Genomic DNA, 22,331 nt, shown 5'->3' on the forward strand with positions numbered 1-22,331 from the left:
GGAGTATCCACGTTGCGGGGCTTTCCTTTATAGCAGGACAGCGGCTGTAGGTGTGACCCAGCACCGCTGCCGGCATCTCCGCTGCGCCAGTTGGCCCCGGCCTTTTCTGAACACCGGTGTTTCTCTTCTCTCTCACGGTTTTGTCTTTCTGTCCCCTGCCTCCTTTGTCTCTGCTTTATGCCCTCTTATTTCTGCTTTGCTTTTCCTTTGTGTCTGTTGCCTTTCCGGCTTTGTGCCTTGTACGCAGTCCTGCACGCAAGCGGACTCCGTAACTCTCTCCCTGTCTCTTGGATGAATGGATGATGGTTGGATGGATACCTGAGAACCCGTGTGATTATGTTGTTTTCCCAACTTCTCTGCCCACGTTTTCCTAACTGTGTTCTCTCTTTTCCTCCCCTCCAGCCTGGCTGTCAGCCTGGCTGTTTCGTTGATTTTTCCCATTTGTAGACTCCAGGCTATAGCCTTGATGACTCCTGGTTTCACTGGTCCGCATTAACGTTATGTGCGGGCTGTTGACACTTTGTAGATGTCAAGAAAGATTGCATCTATCGCATACTAGTATTTTTAGAGCTTCTTATTCTTTTATTGAACAAAATTAACTCGCTGTGACCCACTAAGCTGTCTTGTGAGCTCTGCCTTTGTTAGTTTCTGACATATTGTGCTGTTCTGGGCTGTGGTGTGGGCGTGTACCCCCCCCCCCCCCCGTATTGGCGTTGAAGGTCATCATTGAACGAACCCTCATTTTCAGTGGTGCCATTTCTGTAAAAGATGGAGGGGCATTTCCTCCTTCTTCCTGGTTGGAGACGTCTTGATCATACACTGTTTGGAAGAGAGGAGGTACCATATGAAGAGCAAAGGACCCGCTTCATTCTGGCCCCTCTTATCTTTCCCTCCCTTTCTTCAAGGGAGAAGAGTAGAATTTAAGGATGTAAAGATAAATTGTTAGAGCCTATTAAATAAATCAAGACTGCCTATTACTTATTAAATATTTTAGCCAGAAATAAGTGTATTATATGTAGGAAAACATGCAAAGCACAATCGTACAGTGGTGGAAAATGTAGGCCCAAGTTCGGATCCTACCCTGGAGTCACTGGCTCTGTAATTTTGAACACTAGTAAGGATACTCGGCCTCTCCAGGACTTGTTTCGTCACCCGCGGAAACGAGATACACTAGGAGTGCCTTCTTCCTAGAGTGGCTGGGGGTTGTGAGTGAGGACCTGCAAAGTCCTTGTTAGCACAGGTTCTGAGTCCTTCTCAGTGCAAAAGAACGTATCTTTGGCTGTGATGATGGTACAGCCACTCTGTGTAAGTGCTCATTGCTCCAGAGGGGTGTCTTGTGGCTCGGAGGTGGAATTCTCAGTTCTGTAGCACTCAAGAATTGTGTCATTGGACCTCAGTGATTGGAATCTGTTCTTTAAAAAATGTATATTTTAGGTTTTTTCGAGCATGCCCTTTTCTTTTATTATTTATAGTTCTACCCTCTCATCCCTTGCTGTGATTTTCACAAAATCCAGAGGAAACAAGATCCTAAGCTACCTGCCTCTTCCTGGTCCCCTGTGGTGGTTCTTTCTTCCCCAACGAGAGGAGGGTTTTGTGTAGGAAATTTTCTTTGTTTCCCTTTTCTTGGAGTCTTTCTGCCCGTTTGTCACCTGTCCATCTGTCTTTCTATCCACTTACTCTTCTGTCTTGTTCCCAAAAGCATTTGAGACAGCTTAGAGAAGAACAGAATGTCAAACAAGCAGGTGGGAAGATGGGGCCAAGGTCAGAAGCCAGGGTAGGAGACAAGCTGGCACGCGTGGGGCAGGCATTGAGAGGCACGCCTGTGTCCTATGGATTGTCGGGATGGGCAGCAGCCCGTGCCTGAGACCCCAGCAGGCGTGAAGACCTGAAGAGTTTGTCCCGGTGATAAACTAGCGGCTTAGCAGGAGCCCAGCTGTTCCTGTTACCGAGGCTTGGGAGAGTCGCTTTTGTGTTCTGTGAAATCAAAAACTGCTTCATCCTTTTTTTTTTTTTTTTTTCCCCTGTCCGAGTTCCATGTGTAGTTGGTTATGTTCTGTAAATGGAGATTTCTCCAGAACTCTCCCCCACATTGGTCTGATGGCCGGGGAATTAGGTGGTTCTGCTAATTGATAGGCAGCCAGAAATAGACAATGACGACCACAGAAAGGATCCGAGCATTTATGAGTTCTGTTTCTTCAGGGCTGGACGGTTCAGAAAATGCTTTCATGTAGCTGGTGGTCATTTGAGGAGACAGTGTGGCCTCCTGCTGGCACTCAGAGTGTAGAGCTGTGAGATAGTGCTCGCCACTGGCGTGGTCTTCCAGATGCCTAAGCTGGTTATTATGAACACGGTACTTTTCTATAATGCACTCCATGTTCTTTAACAGAAAATTTCAACAAGGAGGAAAACTTACTTTGAGTCACTTAACATTTCATATGGTGCTTCGATGGTAAGACTTCTAGGGGATATACAGGCTAGGAAGGGGATACATAAGCTAGGAAGGGGGTATATGAGCTAGGAAAGGGATATATAAGCTAGGAAGGGAACATATGAGCCAGGAAGGGGGTATATGAGCCAGGAAGGGAGTATATGGGCCAGGAAGGGGGTAATGTGGGCCAGGAAGGGGGTAATGTGGGCCAGGAAGGGGGTATGTGACCGGGAAGGGGGTATGTGGGCCGGGAAGGAGGTATGTGAGCCGGGAAGGGGGTATGTGAGCCAGGAAGGGGGTATGTGAGCCAGGAAGGGGTATGTGAGCCAGGAAGGGGGTATATGAGCCGGGAAGGGGATATATGAGTCAGGAAGGAGGTATATGAGCCAGGAAGGGGGTATATGAGTTAGGAAGGTTTAAAAAACAGCATCATTATTTGAATTGCAGTAGGGAATATTTAAGTTTTATCTGGTTTGTGCCCCTCTTTCAAACAAAGAAGCAAGACAGAAAAAGCAAAAGATTATTTCTTTTCTTTCTTTTGGTTTGCAGGTGCCCTCACAACCAATGGCATAAATCCCGACACCAGTGCTGAAATTGGACGTGCTAAGAACTGTCTGAGTCCTGAGGACATAATTGACAAATATAAGGAGGCCATTTCCTATTACAGCAAGGTGATTTTACTGCTTCGTAAATCCCTTACATAATTGTTTTTTTTAATCCGGGGTTCCTGGTTTACACTGTGAAATACTGCAGTACATCCCAATTATTTGGGTCTGTAAGTATTCATGTATCATTCTCTAATGCATGATACGATATACTAAAACACTTCTTTATTTCTGATTCATAATAGTGTGAATTTAATATTTGGAAAAAGGGGAAAAAGGACGATCATAGCCCCACTACTCGGAGATAACCATTTTAACATTTTAATATCTATTTTCTGGTCTTTCTGTCAACATATATTGCCTATATTATAAAAAACGGTGAGCACCCAATACTTACTGTGTGGAGACCTGCATTTTTCATGTGGCGTGTCTCTGTAGTTAAACCTTCCACGGCCTGATTTTTAGTGATGTGGGCGGCATTCCATCTTTTGGATGCACCCTTCTTAATACTCTAGGTTTGTTTGTTTGTTTATTTATTTATTTATTTATTTATTTATTTAAATGTTTATTATTTATTGTTGAGAGACAGACATAGCATCAGCGGGGGAGGGGCGGGGAGAGAGGGAGACACAGAATCCGAAGCAGGCTCCAGGCTAGGCTGTCAGCACAGAGCCCGACGCGGGGCTCGACCCCACGAACCGGGAGACTGTGACCTGAGCCGAAGGCAGATGCTTAAGCGACTGAGCTACCCAGGTGACCCTTGGATTTAAAAAAAAAAAAAAAAATTAAATTTCATATCTACTTTCTGAAATACTGAAAACAAGAAGTCAAGCTGTGTAGAAGAGCGGTAGCAAAATCAGAAGATGAAACCCGCCCACCTCTCCTACCCTTGTTTCTTAGAGTAACAGCTGTTAACCATTTGGTACATCTCTCTTGTGACCTTTATGCCTGTGAAATGCATATATGTGTGTATGTATATCTCTTATTTAGGAAGATGAGATTATGCCGCATGTGTTATTCTGCAACTTGCTTTATTCACTCACAGATTCATCCCAGATGTCCTCCCACTGCAAACCTGCTTGATTCTTTCAGATAGGGTGGAAAGTCTTCTATGTTTTTTTTTTTTATGTTTATTTATTTTTGAGAGAGAGAGAGAGAGAGATAGCGTGTGAGAGGGGGACGGGCAGAGAGAGAGGGAGACACAGAATCTGAAACAGGCTCCAGGCTCTGAGCTGTCAGCACAGAGCCCAATGCGGGGCTCGAACTCACAGACTGCGAGATCATGACCTGAAGCCGAAGTCGGACGCTCAACCGACTGAGCCACCCAGGCACTCCAATTTTTAAAAATTTTTTTAAATGTTTGTTTATTTTTTGAGAGAGAGAGAGACAGAGTACGAGGATGGGAGGGGCCGAGAGAGAGGGAGACACAGAATCCTAAGCAGGCTCCAGGCTCTGAGCTGTCAGCACAGAGCCTGATGTGAGGCTCAAACTCACAAACCGTGAGATCATGACCTGAGCTGAGGTTGGACGCTTCACTGACTGAGCCACCCAGGCGCCCCTCGGGTGGAAAGTCTTCTAAAGTGTGGATGTAGTCATTTGTCAACACTTTTGTAAGCGGCCATCAGGAACCCAACATGGGGAGTAGACAGCACCTAGAGCAAAGCGAAATGCCTGCTCCCACAGAGCTCACTGCTTGCTCTGATTTCCTAAATTCTTACCTTTTGATGGATGCTTAGGTTTTCTCACTTTCCCCTGTTAGGAAAAAATGCATCAGTGAACATTCTTGTACATATATTCTTGTGTGATTATCCCTTTCGTTATGATTTCTGGAAATTTGGGGCTCCTGTGTGGCTCAGTTGGTTGAGCGTCCAAGTTCGGCCCAGGTCATGATCTCAGGGTTCGTGGGTTCGAGCCCCGTGCCTGACTTTGCACTGATAGTGTGGAGCCTGCTTTGGATTCTATGTCTCCCTCTCTCTCTGACCCTCCCCCACTCACGCTCTCTCAAAGATACAAAAATTAAATATTGAAAATTAAGAAAAAAAGATTTCTGGAAATTTAATCACTGGATATGACATTTACACTTGTGATAAGTTACTTTCAAGTTACTCCCCAAATTCCTTCTCCAATAGGGTATGAAAAGGTATAGATTTATTTAACTGATTCTCTTCTATGAATATTAGTTCATTTCAGTTTTCCTTGTCACAGTTGTAAACAGTGCTGTGATAAACGCCCTGGTAGAGAAATCTTTTTGGACTGATTTATTTTTTTATTATTTTTTTTAAGGAGATAGTACCTAGAAGTGGACTTGAGTCAAAGAGCATACATGGTGTTTTTAGAGTTTACTTACACATGCCATAGTGTCGTGCCAAAAGGGTAACAGTCTGCTCTGTCACAAACACCAGCTATTGTATCCTTTCAGAGTATTTGTCACCGTGATGGGTGAAAGTAACTTCCCATTGTTTTAGTTTGGATTTGATTACCAGTGAGATATTGGACAGTTTTTGCTTCATAGCATTTATGTTTCTTATATGAATTACCCATTTGTGTCCTTTGTACACATTTAAGTTAGGGTGTTTTTCTTGTTGCTCTGTTATAGCTCTTTTTATATGGTGAATACCAGCTTCTTTTCTTTCATTGACGCCTATTACTAATCTGTTTCCTAAGGTTGCTTGCCTTTGATTTTGTTCAGGAGCTTTTCTTTTCTTTTTCTTTTTGTGGTCAAAACATGTTTCTAATATAGTAAATTTTTTCCTTTTGGGTTTTTACCTTTGGTATTATGCTTAGAAATACCTTAACAATAACATGGAACTCTTTTCTTCAGTTTTTTTTTTTATAATAAAGTTTATTTATTTGAGAAAGAGAGTACGTACGAGTGACAGAGGGACGGAGAGAGAGAATCCCACGCAGGCTCCCCACTGTCAGTGCAGAGCCTGATGTGGGACTTGAGCTCATGAACCGTGAGATCATGGCCTGAGTCGAAATCAAGAGTCCGATGCTTAACTGATTGAGCCACCCAGGAGCCCCATCCTCATTTTTTTTTTTTAATCTTTAAAATGGGGATGATGATAGTACCTATCTGAAAGTGTTGTGGTGAGGATAAGCAGAGTTAAGTATATGGAAAGTATTGTATTTGATGAGGTTAGCATTTTAAAATATTTATCTCCTTACCTGTAATTTATTTTGTGTACATTATGACACAGAAATAGCATTTATTTTTTCCAGGTTACTATCTCCTTGTTTCACCACAATTTATGGAATTCATACTTTTTGTCTCTGATTTGAAATCCCACTTACACTGAATACATACACATATTGGAGTCTAATTCCGAGCTTTTTATTCCTTTCTATGAATTTCTTTTCTTACTCCAGCATCGTGATATTTTATCTCCTGTGGTTTCTTTAATATGTACTAGTGTGTCTTCTTTTCTTTAAAATCCCTTCCTCCCATCCTAGATTTTCTTGGCTAGTATTATGAATAATAATTCCTCAAGAATCCTGAAATATTTCGTTCATCTCACACACACACACACACACACACACACACACACGAAACAGTTTGGAATTTTCATGGGGCTTGAAGTAAGTTTTGACTTATTTTTAGGAGAACTCCTATCTTTGCAAAATTACTGTCTCTGTCGAATATGTTAATGTCTCTGCACTCACACATCTTATTTTAAGTCCCGCAATACAGAGTTGCAGGTTTCTTCGTAGAGAACGTGAGCATTGTTTTTAAGTTTATTTCTAGTTATTGCATGTGTTTTTGTTAATTTGGTGGATGAGATTTTTTGCCATTATATTTTTGAACTGCTTATAGCTGAAATGTGGAAAGGCAGATTGAGGTTTTAATATTCATTTTGTAACTGGCTGTTGAAAAATCTTAAATATTAAGTACTTTTTTCAAACTCCTTTCTTTTCTGTCTTTTAAACTTTGTTTCCAAGATTATCAAAATGATCATAGCTAAGTTCTGTAGGTGGGCAGACAGATGGAGAGAAGTCACGTGGCTCCTGTAACTAATTCTAGCAGTTTGGTGACTGCCTTTGGACTAGAGAAGCAGAAGGAGCCAGGGTTAGACCAGGGAAGGCTCTGAACGTGCACAGGAACCAGGCTCTCCTGCCTTTGTGGCAGAGCCCTGCGGGCATGGCAGGTGGATGGCTCTTCCCCAGCCATATCTGATGGAAAGTTAGTGGCTGCCCACAGCACTGTGTTAGTAAGAATTCGAGACTTCTCGGTGGGAGAGACTTGTCTGCCGTGGGCACAGCAGGGGAGCCAGGTGGCCGTGGGTCTTGAGTTTTCCAGTCCCCAGAGTGGAAGGAGCAGCCTCTGGAGTAAGACCGAACTGGACTTGAGTCTCTCCTCCACTGTGTCTGTGCCGTCTGACCTCATTTCCTTGGTATGCTCTCTCAGCCCCGGGTTTCTTTTCTCTCAAATGGCGAGGTTAAGGCCTACTGAACCAAGATTAAAAAAAAATTTTTTTTAAATGTTTATTTATTTTTAGAGAGTGAGAGCAAGAGAGAGAGAGAGCATGTGAGATAGTGGGAGAAGGGCAGAGAGAGAAGGAGCGAGAGAATCCTGAGCGGGCTCCATGCTGTCAGCACAGAGCTCAATGCGGGGCTCGATCCCGTGAACCGTGAGATCATGACCTGAGCCGATAGATATCAAGAGTCAGACGCTTAACTGGCTGAGTCCCCCAGGCACCCCTGCATTGAGTTTTTAATCAGAGTAAACAATTTATACATGGAAAATGCCTACTACCGGGGCAGACCCGTTTGTATTGCTCAATAAAAAAACGGTCATCGTCTGTCCTTCCTCCGTTGAGTACGTGCTCAACGAGACGTCTGGGGAGAAGCCCGTTCCTAATAGCGTGTATGTGATGCTAGCAGACAGAGCAAGTGATATCTTCCTTTCTCTGGTTGTAGTTCTGTTCATTTGCCTCGTTTTCCTCTTAGCTCCTTGTCTTTCCTCCTTTACGTCCTCCCCCACCATGAGACGACAGTGGTATAAGAATCTCTGTATACTTCTCAGATTTGATTTGATCGTATTTGATTTGTACACACGTGCACACACGCACACACACACGTGCACACGCACACACATGCACACACACGTCAGGCTGCCTCTCACTTAACCAAGGGAGAGGCCCCATCTTTTGGTTTTCATTCACTGTGAGTGATAGTGAAATCTTGTAAGCAGATTCTTGGTGGCTTCACAAATGATTTTTTATTCGATTTCTGATTTGTGGCCAAGGAAATTCTCTTTTATTAGAAGAAATGAAATGGAGACATAGACATTCTCCTGAGACATTGGTGTCATCGTATTTATAGTTGGAAGGAACTTTAGAGAGCATATAGCCTCATACTTTTTCATAGGTGAGAGACTAAAGCCCAGAGAGGGTACGTGACTCGATTGAAGTCACACAGTGACGGCTGGATTGGGAGGCAGAGGACCCTCCACGCTTGAGCTATGGTGTCGGGCAGAGTTCTCGGTGTTCACCTACCTTTAGCTGTGTTCCTGTGGCCTCTCAAGTGAAGGTCGCTTGATTCCTATCCAAGTACTAACCAGGCCCGACCCTGGTAGGTCACTTGGTTCCTAATGGCATGTTTGCTCCATATTAGTTCTGGAGTCAGATGGACACAATTCAAACCTTGTCTCCACCGGTTGTTGTGGGGTCAGATGGATGCAATTCAAACCCTGTCTCCACTAGATCCTCGCTTTGTAACCTTGGGCAAGAAACTTTCCTTTTTTTTTTTTTTTTTTTTTAAATTTTTTTTAATGTTTATTTTTGAGAGAGAGAGAGAGAGAGAGAGAGACAGAGAGAGAGAGAGAGAGACAGAGCATGAGCGGGGGAGGAGCAGAGAGAGAGGGAGACACACAGAATCCAAAACAGGCTCCAGGCTCCGAGCTGTCAGCACAGAGCCCGACGCGGGGCTCGAACTCCCGAACTGTGAGATCATGACCCAAGCCGAAGCCAGATGCTCAACTGACTGAGCCACGCAGGCGCCCCAAGAAACTTTACTTTTTTAAGTCTCATTTTAGAACCTAACATGAGGATAATATTTATTGTAGGGTTTTTGTTTTAGAATTGAATGAGAGAGTTCCCTCATTTATTCCTGAAGTATTGATTATACAATGCTATGCTGGGATCTGTGCTGGTAGGACAGTCCTTAGTAAGGACTCAGTAGTGAGAACGGGGCTTGGTCCCTGCATCCCAGAATTTTTGTTCCGGGAGAATGCTTATAGAGAGCAGGTATGGAGGTTTTTAGTAATGGTCCATTCTTTACCTAATCCCTGCTGATTGTGGATACCTTTCTACTGATGTAAGAGTAATTTTTTATGATTGCAGTTTAAATCTTTATAATATAATTAAAAATATGTAAGTGTAACATAAACATTTGTGAAAAAAATGGAGTTGGCTTTTATTGCCACTTACACGGAAGTTGTTTCAAGGGTTTTGAAGGAGAAGAAGTCATTTAATTTCAGTGGAATCAAGTCCTTCTGTGAGTTTATTGTTGTGCTGTTAAATGGTATGTAAAAATTGGTGATTTCTGACTTCAGTGTTGCCAGTCAGGGAAGCAGAGTTTCTCCTCATGATTGTGCGGGGTGGTTTTTGTCCCGTGCCGTGAATTACGTACGTGTTACATACTTGAAAAGAGGGAAGAAGGAGGCTGCCCTAACAGCACAGCACTTTCTTTTTCTACCTTATAAAAATACTTTTAGTAAGAAACGTGACCTTTGTAACAATTGGTAGGTGGACAGACTGCCTTCTCCCGAGCATTTCTGCCTGTTGGGCCCATGGGGGGTCTCGGTAAATACTTGTTGCTGGAAAGGGGGGCCTCCAGTGTTTGATGCCTCCGTAGGAGTATCTGTGAGGGACCTGCTCCCCCCGGGCGGTCTTTAGGCCCTGGTGTACATGGATTTATCTCTGTTAAATTTTTCTTCAAGTTTCTGCGGATGCCGCCATTGGAAATCGCTCCAGCTCGGGATACTTAGAAAGAAAACAAAACCGGTTGGAGTGGAAAAGAAAACAGGCCGACGGCTAGTGTGCAGAGTTTCTGTGGTGCAGCCTTGGGGGGGCAAAGGGTGCTGGAGGGAGGGCACTGGGTCGGGGTCCGGGGGCCACTCAGCAGCCTGCTCCAGGCTCCGAGCCACACAGTGTGGCGTGATAAGACGTCCCCCAGTACGGTCCTCCCTCTCTGCTCTCCACCCGCCCCCCCTTGGGAGGGACTGTTAGGTCCTGGAACTTGGGGAGGTGCCCCGAAGGGTCCCCGCGTTCCCCGTGGTATATAGGCTTTACGATACGCTAGAAAATCATCTTTTTTGATGAGGATCTCCCTTTGTACCCTACAGTACAAGAATGCCGGAGTGATTGAGTTAGAAGCGTGTGTCAAGGCTGTGCGAGTCCTTGCCATTCAGAAGCGGAGCATGGATGCTTCAGAATTTCTCCAGAACGCGGTTTACATTAATCTTCGACAGGTGGGTGCACGTCCTCCCGACAGGCGGGTGCGGTGCGTGGAAGGGTTAGTGCAGCTCTCCTGGAGCCTGTTGCGACCCTGCTGCTAGGACTCAGTGTGGTGTGAAGTCTGCAGCCAGAACTCGGTGTCCTAAATACTGCTTTACGTCACGATACTTTACTTTCAGAATTCTGATTTTTCTTTTCTTTTTCTTAAATTTTAGAGAGAGAGCACATGTGAGCAGGGGAGAGGGGTAGAGGGAGGGAGAGGGGGAGAGAGAGGGAGGGAGGGAGAGGGGGGAGAGAGAGGGAGGGGGAGAGGGGGGAGAGAGAGAGGGAGAGGGGGAGAGAGAGAGGGAGAGAGGGAGAGAGAGGGAGGGAGGGAGAGGGGGAGAGAGAGGGAGGGAGGGAGAGGGGGAGAGAGAGAGAGGGAGAGGAGGAGAGAGAGGGATGGAGGGAGAAAGGGAGAGAGAGGGAGGGAGGGAGAGGGGGAGAGAGAGGGAGGGAGGGAGAGGGGGAGAGAGAGGGAGGGAGGGAGAGGGGGAGAGAGAGGGAGGGAGGGAGAGGGGGAGAGAGAGGGAGGGAGGGAGAGGGGGAGAGAGAGGGAGGGAGGGAGAGGGGGAGCGAGAGGGAGGGAGGGAGAGAGAGAATACCAAGAGGGACCCATGCTCAGTGTGGAGCCCAGTGTGGGGGTCAGTCCCATGACATTAGCCAAAATCAAGAGTCGGACACTCAGTCGACTGAGCCACCCAGGTGCCCCCCACATTCAGAGTTTTCTGCCCTTCAAAATTTTTCTTGAGTAGAGAAACCACTCTGTCTCTCGCCAGCGTCGTGACCTTGGTCCAGCTCTGCCTGTTGCTTCACTCTGGTCACTTGTGGCACGACTGCCATTTGTAACCCGGGCTGGGTCGTTAGGTTTCTAAAACACAAAGTCTGGGAAAGTTCTCTGGACAGTTCATGGTACACAGTAGGCACTCAAGAAATACCACTCAGTCTGCATCTGGATATGATTTTAATAAAACGAAGTCATTAGAACATTTAGTTGTAGGTTGCTAATGCAAAATCACAAAGTTGGTAGTCTAGAAAGATTGGAGACATTTAGCTAATTTAACTTGGATTTGTATGGACGGGGCCACCCAGTCTCAAAGTTCAGCAGCTTCTATAAGGACCTTTGGCTGGGAGTGGGACACAGGTAACTAGTGGCAAAGCTCTTTGCCGAGCACAGGTTGTGCTGGGGGGGGGAGGGGTGGGGAGAAGGCAGGTTCTGCCCTCCTCGAGCTGACAGCCTCATGGCAAAGGTGGACCTCCGGTGGTGGGGTGACTGAAAAACAGGGGACAAGGGAGTGTGGCAAACCGATTTGAGCTAGTTTGGTGGTGGTGGAGGGTGTGGGGTCAGGGGCCATCTGAGGCAGGGAGGTTCAAGCTAGGGCGGGAAGGCTGGATAGGAGATAGCCAGGAGAGGAGGAGGGGGGACCGAGCATTCCAGGAGGATGGCTCAGCAGGAGTGAGTCTGAAATCTGAGACGGCATGTTCCCTGGAAGGAACCAGGCCAGATGGAGACAGGCTGGAGAGGGAGCTTGAGGGAGGGGGCCCAAGTCAGAAATGGAGGTCTTTCTGGCCAGGTGAAGGGTTTGCAGTGTATTCTCCCAACAGTGGGTTTTATTTATTTAAAAAAAAATTTTTTTTTTAATGTTTATTTAGTTTTTGAGAGAGCCAGAGAGAGTGAGTGAGCAGGGGAGGGACAGAAAGAGGGAGACACAGAACTGGAAGCAGGTTCCAGGCTCTGAGCTGTCAGCACAGAGCTCGACGTGGGGTTCGAACCCACAAAGTGTGAGATCATGACCTGAGCCGAAGTCGGACGCTCAACCGACCGAGCCACCCAGGCACCCCTAAAATTTTTTTTAATGTTTATTATTTATTTAGTATTTATTTATTTTTGAGAGAGAGAGAGACAGTGAAAGCATGAGTGGAGGAGGGGAAGAGAAAGAGGGAGACACAGAATCCGAAGCAGGCTCCGGGCACCGAGCTGTCGGCACAGAGCTCGACGCGGGGCTCGATCCCATGAACGCGAGATCATGACCTTAGCTGAAGTCGGACGCTCGTCCGACTGAGCTTCCCACCCGCCCCTGACAGTGGGTTTTAAAGGAAAGGGCTTGGAGGCATGGGAATGACAGGATCCCCTTGTCTCAGGTGGGGAAGAGTGCTTGGTGAGCAGTCCTGATGCTCCCAGCTGAGAGGCGGGACAGCCAACACGCGTGGGTGGTGAAAAGGGAGTGGTGACGACTGTGTGAGGGTCGGCTGGACGCCACCCAGGCTGTGGCTGCAAGGTCGAGGTCGAGCTGTGCTCTGAGAGGGGGGCTGTGGAGGGTGCTTTGGAGCAGAGGTGACAGACCTGGCCGTGGGTGTGATATGTGGGCTGAGGCTCAGGCGAGGGGGAGGGGGAGGCTTGGGGGTGGGAGGGGGAGAGAGACTAGAATCAGTTTATGTTTTGAACGAGAATAGGCATCAGGGCTCTTTTTTTTTTTTTTTTTTTTTTTTTAAGTAGGCTCCACACCCAGTGTCGGGCTTGAACTTAACGACCTTGAGATCAAGAGTCTCATGCTCTACCAACTGAGTCCCACAGGCACCCCGCACAGTGATTTCTTAGCTCAGGTGTAGACGGAGGCTGCTGGAGCTAGTAAGAAGCAGCAGCTGTAGGCCTGACACGGAAGGGAGAGACAGAAACAGAGGAGAGCCAGTAAACCCAGTACAGACAGACCGAAAGAAGAAAAATCCCACCATTTTGTTTGGGGCCATTTGGTGTCAGGGAAACGGCACCCCAGAGACTCTGAGCTGTTGAGTGGCGGTCGCTCCTGGCCCAAGGGATTTTGTTCCTGAGGGACCGCAGAGGGGAGACGCTCAGGAGGCAGGCCGGGGCCAGACCTTGTCATGGGTCTGGAGTGAGTGTGGAGACACGGGCTCATCAGGGGGGTGGGGGCCCTCGTGGGAATTCACGCTGAGGATTCGTGCAGGAGTGGAGGGCGGTCAGACAGGCTTGGGCTCAGTCCTGGCTTTGCCCCTGGTTCTCTGTGCAACCTTCCGCAGAATCGCTGTGTTTCAGTATCTTCCTTTGTGACGCAACGGGGGAGCAGACCCTCGCGGTGGTTGGGGGGCTCGGTGTAGAGTTGCTGCGCCGTGTCCGGGAGCGTCGTGGTGTCTTCCCTGCAGCCGCCCTGCTGCTGTCACCTCGGGGGGGGGGGGGGGCGGGGTGGGGTGGGCAGAGTGGAGGGTGGGCCGCGCTTTCCAGCGGTCACCGGAAGACCTGAAGCCACGGGACCGCGGGCTGGGTGCCGGGGGCAGGGTCGGGGGAGGCCCCCGGAGGCCTTAACGCTCGCTCGCTGGGCCGTGTGGCCGGAGCCACCTCGCGGGTGAATGCCGGGGATTCTGGCTTGCCGGGACGCCGTCTTTGCAGGTGGCCGTAGGAGTACACATCTTCCGTAAAATAAAGTGTTGTTGCTGACGATGCGTGGGAAGTTGGTGCTGGTGGAATGGCCCTCTGCCCCTTGGCTCAGTCTTCAGGGACAGCACCAGAGGTCAGCAGAGACACGCGGGAAGGGGTGAGTGCCGTGAGGTGCTGCTCTGGGGCACGGCCCTTTCAGTTTCCCCCGACACGGCACTTTGCCACAGTTGACGTCTCTCCCATGTGTGCTTGCCGGGGCAGCAAAATAATGAGCTCTGCTGGGACTTTAGAGTAACAAGAAAAGAAAGGGTCCTGGGTTTTTCTGAAATGGAATAGGCTTTCGGTTCTTGATCACATGGGTGCCATTGTAGAACTGATGAGTTGTATTTATTCCTGGCGGTGGTTTTGGCCACTGTGGAAGGTTTGAAAGGAACGGAGGTAACGAGTCTCGTAGGTACTTTCTGCTTTAAGAAGCCCTGTGCAGACATAGAAACAGATAAGAAACATGCTTGAATCTAGTGGTGCTGGGGAGGGTTTCTGCAGAATTCCTCGTGTTTGGGTCCAGGGACATGTCATTTCTTATGTTGTTTTTGCAAGGGGTTTGCGATAATTGTCTCTCATAGCGAATGGTAGCACACACTTCATGTAATGACTGTAAACTTGTGTCTTGGATGCGTGGGCGTCATAGGCAAATGGTAGCAGTCAGGGAAGGGCTGCCAGTCCTGGCACCCCAGACCTGGGTTCCTGCCGTTGTTTTCCTTGCCGCGGGACCCTGGACTAACGTGTGACCTCCCATAGCCTGTTTGCGAGTCTGTAGACGGGAAGGATACTGTTCGCTTCTTCCCGGGTTTGTTGTAAGTGTCCATTACGTTACTGTAATACACGGCGAGTGCTTTCAACATACCGCTCGGCGCATAGAAAGCGCTCTGTATATGTGTCTGCCCCATCGGTCGTGGATCGGAGCAATAAAGGCAGCTCGTGTTTGTTGAGGCTCTTTCCTAGGTTGTGAATTTGTTACTAGTTCTCATAACCCTGGGTACTTAAGTGCAGTTATTCCTATTTATTCAAGAGGAGCCTCAGGCTAGAGAAGGGTTATGTAACGTGTCCAGAGTCAGATCCCAAGCTCAGCGGTGAAGGGGCCTCTGGAAAGCATGCTTGCTGACACTTTCCTTCACACGACCTTCCCTGGCAGAGGCCAGGCGCCGTGTTGCCGTCTGCGAGCCCTAGAATATTTAGTGGGTGACAGGACAGACATGGTTGGGCTTACTGTACCGCTTGAGTGTAGAGTCTAGGGGGGAAGCAGGCAGGAGACATACACAAAATAAATGGCTACCGACCGTGAGCCGTTCTACAGCGGAAAAGGACGTGCTTCATCATGCAGAGCTGGGGAATGTTCTCGCCAGGCTGCTCTGGTGGCGTTGATCCCAGCGACAGAAGTTCTGTTACCAGGCGGGGACAAGGGAGAGGGAGAGCATCCCCGTCATCAGGTGAACTGAAACTCCCTGAGTATACCTGAAACTAATTACGCAGCCAGCTTATTACGGGCCCTGAACTAGGCGTGAAGAGATGTTGACCGTGTCATCATAGCAACTTTGCGAAGTAGTTTACTGTAGCCAGTTGTAGGCAAGAGCAAGTTGAGGACACCAGTTGGCTGCGTGCCCGTGCCGGGATTGCCTCGTAAACACCACCACCGGTATTGAAACGTAGCTGGTTGTGACTCTGAAGTCTGAGGTCCGTGAACTGCATCGCAGAGCTTTCCCCGGACAACCCAGGTGGCTGAAATTAATTTCTTAATTGGTAGAAAATGGTGACAAGAAGAGAAAGTGGTAGTAAGAAATTGTTTGAGAAACTTGGAGAAAGCCCAGCAGCTTACCAGATTGGCGAGCGTACTGTGGGGCCAGTGTGCAGTCATCCCAGCACTGATGCCTGCCATAGACCTGATGCTCAGGAATGATTCTGGGCCGCTTGAAGAACATTTTGGCTCATGATCCGCGACCGCTTTGTCTCTGGTTAGTTTTTTCCTCAGAGCCATTTGAATTTTGTGCAGGCTACTCCGTTCAGATAGAACAGCCTCTTTAAACGTCTGGCTGCAGTTCCTTAATGAAGCTGTTGCTAAGGAAACCCAGTAAAAGCGGGCAGATACGCACATGATAATTGTGACCTCAGAACTTTATGTCAAATTAAGCCCCAAATCAGAGGGATGGGGAGATTCAGGAGAGCCTTTTTAAGATAGAAGGGGAAAGTGTAAAGTTACAGCCTAGGTGAGGCCGAGACGTGTCAGTCCTGGCCAGCAGGGCACCCGGCTTTCCGGATGGCGCGTGGGGGATTCACAGCTCTCGCAAGGAAAAGAAATGGTTGCGTGGGGAGGGAGGAAAGTCGAGTTCCTTCCCGGAGAAGGGAAAGGCGAGAGGGAACGGAGAAATTTCTGATTGAACACGATACAGCACGGCGTTCTTGGATATGGCAGAGGGGTTTTGTGGGCAGCAGGCATAGGAGGAAATGTCTTGGTGAGAAGTCAAGGCTGCGGAGAAGGGAGCAGAGCAGACGGGGGGTGGGGGGAGACCCTGCCGCCAACTGGGCTCCAGGGGAGGAGCCGCGCTCCAGGCCACGGGGTCGGCTTCACTTGTTGGCGTGGGAGCCCAGTGAAGTGAGGACACAGGGCGAGGGCTGACACCGGGGGAGAGTCAGAGACAGAGACGGTGCCTCGCACACGGTTGCATTTAACTCGGGGGCACTGAGAATGGCGCTCCGAGGTGAGAAGGCTGTGGCAGAGCTTCCCGCGTGGGGACGGGCCGGCAGCTGACACAGATCTTTGTGTCGTGGGCACCGGGCTCTTGTAACTCGTCTCTTCCGCGTCAGCTGTCAGAATCTGTTGTCCGCTTTGAATCATGGTACACACGTCGTGGCCCGCGTTATGATTTACCTCCCCTGGTTTCATTTAACTGTGCACCCCTCACTTTCTCTTCGCCCCACTTTTGTCTTTTTGTTGTTATTGTTGCTAAGTTGTGTTTAAAAAGTTGATTTAGTTTTTTTTTTTTTTTTTTTAGAATGGGGCAGAATGTAAGTAAATGCATAAACAGAATGGCTCTTCAAAATTCGAAGCTACTTGCCCTGGTAGTTGCTTAAAAACGGAGCCGCCATTAAAGTGCTAAATCTCTACTAAGAAAGTCTGGGAATGCCTGCGGAGTCCAGTGCAGGGACTGTCTTAGTCATCTCCGTGGCCGCTGGGCCACGCACGCTTGTCAGAGGGCAGGCCACGCTAACGTCTGTTGGACAGCAGACGCGAGACAGCGGTGAAGAATGCAGTGCTCGTGGGCGTTGGCACCCCTCCTCCAGTGGCAGTGACAGCAGTGACCACGTGCGGACGTGCATGGCATCATGCTGAGAGCTTTACGTGTGCTTCTGCCTTTAATCCTTAAAACCCTCCTGTGAGAAATTACTTTGTATTGTTAAGGTTTATTTATTTATTTTGAGAGAGAGAGAGAGAGAGCACGTGCAAATGGGGAAGACGCAGAGAGAGAGGAAGAGAGAATCTCAAGCAGGCTCCGTGCTGTCAGCACAGAGCCCCACACAGGCTTCCATCTTGCGAACTGTGAGGTTGTGACCCGAGCCAAAATCAAGAGTCCGATGCTTAACTGACTAGCCACCCCAGATGCCCTTACTTTGTGTTTTTAATGTGTAATCCACTTTATTTTGAAAGATTTTAAACCTTTGGAAAAGTTATGAGAGTCGTACAATGAACGCTTACGTACTTCTCACCTAGAAGGATAGTGTTGGTCTTTGTGTGTCTGGCTGGGTCCCTGAGCATAACGTGTTCAAGGTTCATCCATGTTGTCGCAGGAACCCGTGCTTCCTTCTTGTTTCAGGGCTGGATAGTCTCCCACAGTGTGGATAGGCCCCATTTTGCTTATTCATTCATCAGTCGATGGAAATTGGGTTGTTTCCATCTTTGGCTGTTATGAAGAATGCCGCTATGAACACTGATGTGCAAGTTTTCATGAGGACATGTGTCTTCAGTTCCGTTGGGTGTATATGCCAAGGAGGAGTTGCTGGGTCATCCAGCGACTCTGTGTTTAACCTTCTGAGGAATTACCAGACAGTTTTCCAAGGCAGCTGCCCCATTGTACGTGTCCACCGGCATTGTCTTCACATCCGTGCTGATGCTTGTTATTGTCCATTTTTTGGTTATAACCGTCCTGCTGGGTGTGTAGTGTTGTGTCATTGGTTTGCATTTCCCTGATGGCTAATGATGTTGAGCATCTTTTCGTGTACTGATGGGCTGTTTGTGCGTAAATTCTTTGCCAGTTTTTGGGAAACTGGGTTTTGTTTTCTTTTTATTATTCACTTGTAAGAGCTCGTTCTGTATCCTGGATACTAGTCTCTTATCAGATAGACACTTTGCACAAGTCTTCTCCCTTGCTGTGGATTGTCATTTCACTTTGCTGATGATGTCCTTTGCAGCATGGATGTTAATTTTAATGAAGTCAATTTACCTGTTGCTTGTTTTGTCACTCATGCTCTTGGTGTTGCGTCTAGGAAAACGTTAGCCTGATCCAATGTCACAGAGATTTACTGTTTCCTTCTGGGAAGTTGATGGGTTTAGTTTTTACATTTAGGTCGGTGAGTCCATTTTGAGTTCATTTTGATGGTACACAGTTGGGCGCAGACTCCTTCTGTGGCAGGTAGACACCCAGTTGTCCCAGCGCCCTCTGTGGACTACACATCCTTCTCCCACTGATTGGTCTTGGCCCCCTTGTGGAAAAATGACTGTAAGTGTAAGGTTTTTTTCTGGATTTTAGATTCTATTCTACTGATTTATATGTCCATCTGTACCAGTGCCATACTGACTTGATCACAGTAGCTGTGTAGTAAGTTTTGAAGTTGGGAAGTGTGAGTCCTCTATCTTTGCTCTTCCTTTTCAAGATTGTTTTAGCTATTCTGGGTCCCTCGAACTTCTGTGTGAATTTTGGGGTCAGCGTGCCAGTTTCTCCAAGGAAGCCAGCTGGCATTTTGATAGGGATCGGGATGAATCTGTAGATCACTTCGGGGAGTTTTGACGTCTTTATATTGCCTTCCATTCCATGAACATGAGGTGTCTTCCATATGTCTAGGTCTTTAAAAATTTCTTTCAGTGGTATTTTATTGTTTTCAGTGTACAGGTCTTATGCATTTTTGTTAAATTTATTTCATTATTTTATTCTTTTCAATGCTATTGTAAATGGAAAGGCTGAGCTTCCTGAGGGCATTTATCTGTGTATTCCTAGGATTTTATTCACAGTAAGTGCCAGATCTATATTTGTTAAATGAATCTATTCGCAATTGCCTCTTTCCCCCCATTTTATAAACGAGAAACCCACACTCAGGTTAAGCTACCCGAGCACGTGATGTGATGGCGAGAAATCAGACCCTTGGGTGGGGCACTGTATGGGTCCTACTGGGAGCTTATTCAGGATGGATTCACCTTAATCCTTTGGGTGAATTTAGTCAGATGCTTTGAGTCAGATGCATAGAGTAGCTTAGGGCTATCTGTTCCAAAATAAATTTCTGTTAAGAGTGCTGTACTTGAAACCTGATTCGTATGTCTTTGAAGAGGGTCATGTTCGGGAGCTTGACTGATTAGCACTTGTGTTTATTAAACACCTCCAGGTGTAAATGATTGAACGGCACTTGTGAGAACGAGGGCTCTCTCCCCCATGGCCGTGTTGGTTGGCTGCAGTTGTAGGTACAGCCAATTTGATATTTTCTAATATGCTCGTCATGGCCTGCTGAGGTGAGCTTACTAAATATTTTGCCAGTCATCTGTTGAAACAGAGCCACGAGCGCTGACTACGGCTCAATGGGTAGAAGTCACATAAAGAACGAGATCTGGGTTCCTCCCACGAAAGCCTTTTTCTGAGAGCTGACCCTGGGTCCGTGTCAAAGAGGGTGACCGTGGAATCCACTGTGTGATTGAGATTTACGTGGTACGGTACTCCTGCGCGGGAGTCCAGGGTTCTACAGAATTTGAATTCTAGGCCAGAGGATTAGCAAGTGGGGAGCCCCATAGTGGGAGGGAGGGTGGGCGCTTAGAGTCTGAGGCACACAGAGCCGGCCGGACAGGCGTGCGGGAGGCGCACGGGGGAGGTGACAGGAAGCCGACCGCCACAGGCTTTGTGGGCTGTGTGCAGCCTCCCGTGTACAGCCTGAGGACTTTAAGCCAGGGCCTACTGTGCTGTGAAGGATCATTCTTTGCATGTAGAATGCTTGGAAACCTGTGGAAGGCTGGGCAGGGGGTGACGGGGTGACTTAGAGGAGGTGGCTTTGAGGTTTGGCTGTCAAGTGGGGCTTCATCCTAGCTCTGCCACCTAGTAGCTGTGTGACCTGGACGGCTCACTTGAGGAAACAGAATTTCTCTAATCAGTTGGACTGCTAACGCCTTGACGCCCCGGGCCTGTCGTGAAGTCACACAGTCACACAGTCAGCGAGCTAATGCGTGTGCAGTGCGCGGCACGGTGCCCGTTTCAGGCCGCGTGTTGGCGAACGGCTGTCAGGGGAGGTATGCTTGATAGGAAGTGGTCCCTGATCACAGGCTGTGAGGGAGCTGGGGGTGCGAGGATGATGCTGAGCTCTGGGGGGGGTGGGGTGGGGAGGTGTGTGTGCCAGTGGGGGCAGGCGGCCAGGGGCCCCAAGGAGGACAGCTGTGGGAGGAGGACCGTGGGGACGGCTCTGCGCAGGTGGAGGTTGAAGCGCCTTTGGAGCATCCCAGTCAGGTGGCACGAGTGAGCCGGATTGCGTGGCTGTGGCGCTCACCAAGGACGCCTGTCCCCGAGCTGAGCATTTTCATAAAATGCCTTGTCCCTGAGGACCCCGCCATGTTGCTCGCTGAATGTGAAGACGTACTTTATAATATGAGTGAATTAGTATCATCATTTCTGTCATTGAAACTCCAGTCTTTTTTTTTTTTAAATATAATTTATTGTCAAATTGGTTTCCATACAACACCCAGTGCTCATCCCAACAAGCGCCCTCCTCAATGCCCATCCCCCGCTTTCCCCTCTCCCTCCTCCCCATCCACCCTCAGTTTGTTCTCAGTATCCGTGAGGCTCTTGTGGTTTGCCTCCCTCCCTCTCTGTAACTTTCTTTTTTCCCTTCCCCTCCCCTATGGTCTTCTGTTCAGTTTCTCAAGTTCCACAAATGAGTGGAAACCTATGGTATCTGTCTTTCTCTGACTGACTTATTTCTCTCAGCGTAATACCTTCCAGGTCCATCCATATCATTGCAGTGGCACAATCCCATCTCTTTTTTATGGCCGAGTGATATTCCGTTGTGTATGTGCGTATATATGTCTGTATCTTCCTTACCCACCATCCACACACTATGCTTATCCATGAGTGCCTATCAGTGGACCCTTAGGTTGTGTCCATCTCTTGGCTACTATAAATAGTGCTACAATAAGTAGAGGGGTGCATCTATCTTTATTTTTTTACTTTTTCTTTATTTTTTATTTTTTTGTTGCATCTATCTTTAAATTAATGTTTTTGTTTTCTTTGGATAAAAGCCAGGGGCGGAACTATTTGATCATATGGTATTTCTATTTTTTATTTATTTATTTATTTATTTTTTTTTTAATTTTTTTTTTTTTCAACGTTTTATTTTATTTTTGGGACAGAGAGAGACAGAGCATGAACGGGGGAGGGGCAGAGAGAGAGGGAGACACAGAACCAGAAACAGGCTCCAGGCTCTGAGCCATCAGCCCAGAGCCTGACGCGGGGCTCGAACTCACGGACCGCGAGATCGTGACCTGGCTGAAGTCGGACGCTTAACCGACTGCGCCACCCAGGCGCCCCTATTTTTTATTTTAAAAAAAATGTTTATTTTTGAGAGAGAGAGAGCGCACGCATGCATGAGCAGGGGAAGGGCAGAGAGGGGGGAAGGAGGATCTGAAGCCAGGCTCCATGCTGTCAGCACGGAGCCCGATGAGGGGCTCAAACTCACCAACCGCGAGATCATGACCTGAGCCGAGGTTGGACGCTTAACCGACTGAGCCACCCAGGCGCCCGTGTTTTTAAGTCTTTGAGGAGTCTCCATGCTGTTTTCCACAGTGGCTGCACCCGTTTCCAATCCCACCAAGAGTGCACAAGGGTTTCTTTTTGTTGACAGTCTTGCCAACGGTTGTCATTTTTTGTCTTTTTGATTTTAGCCGTTCTGACAGGTGTGAGGTGATATTTCATTGTGGGTCTGGTTCGCGTTTCCCTGATACTGAGTGATGTTGAGCATTTTTTTATGTGCCTATGGCAGGCCTTAACTATCTATTTTTATTTTATTTTAGTTGCTTTAAAGTTCATTTATTTATTTTTGAGAGAGAGAGCGAGTACGTGAGTGAGTGGCAGAGAGAGAGGGAGAGAGAGAGAATCCCCAGCAGGCTCCACACT

At 47.8% G+C, this 22,331-nt stretch overlaps 1 protein-coding gene across 4 annotated transcripts in view; it reads left to right on the plus strand.

The window, feature by feature from the left end:
* The window catches only part of TRAPPC9 (trafficking protein particle complex 9), a 575,975-nt gene that overhangs the window by 47,282 nt on the left and 506,362 nt on the right, over positions 1-22,331 (plus strand). For all 4 annotated transcript variants that reach the window (XM_032592000.1, XM_032592002.1, XM_032592001.1 and 1 more), the window contains 2 exons: positions 2,978-3,099; positions 10,379-10,504. In XM_032592000.1, coding sequence (XP_032447891.1) covers positions 2,978-3,099; positions 10,379-10,504 — 248 coding nt within the window. The remainder of the gene's footprint in view (positions 1-2,977; positions 3,100-10,378; positions 10,505-22,331) is intronic.

This window comes from Lynx canadensis, chromosome F2, assembly GCF_007474595.2.
Source record: "Lynx canadensis isolate LIC74 chromosome F2, mLynCan4.pri.v2, whole genome shotgun sequence".
NCBI classification, from domain to species: Eukaryota; Metazoa; Chordata; class Mammalia; order Carnivora; family Felidae; genus Lynx; species Lynx canadensis.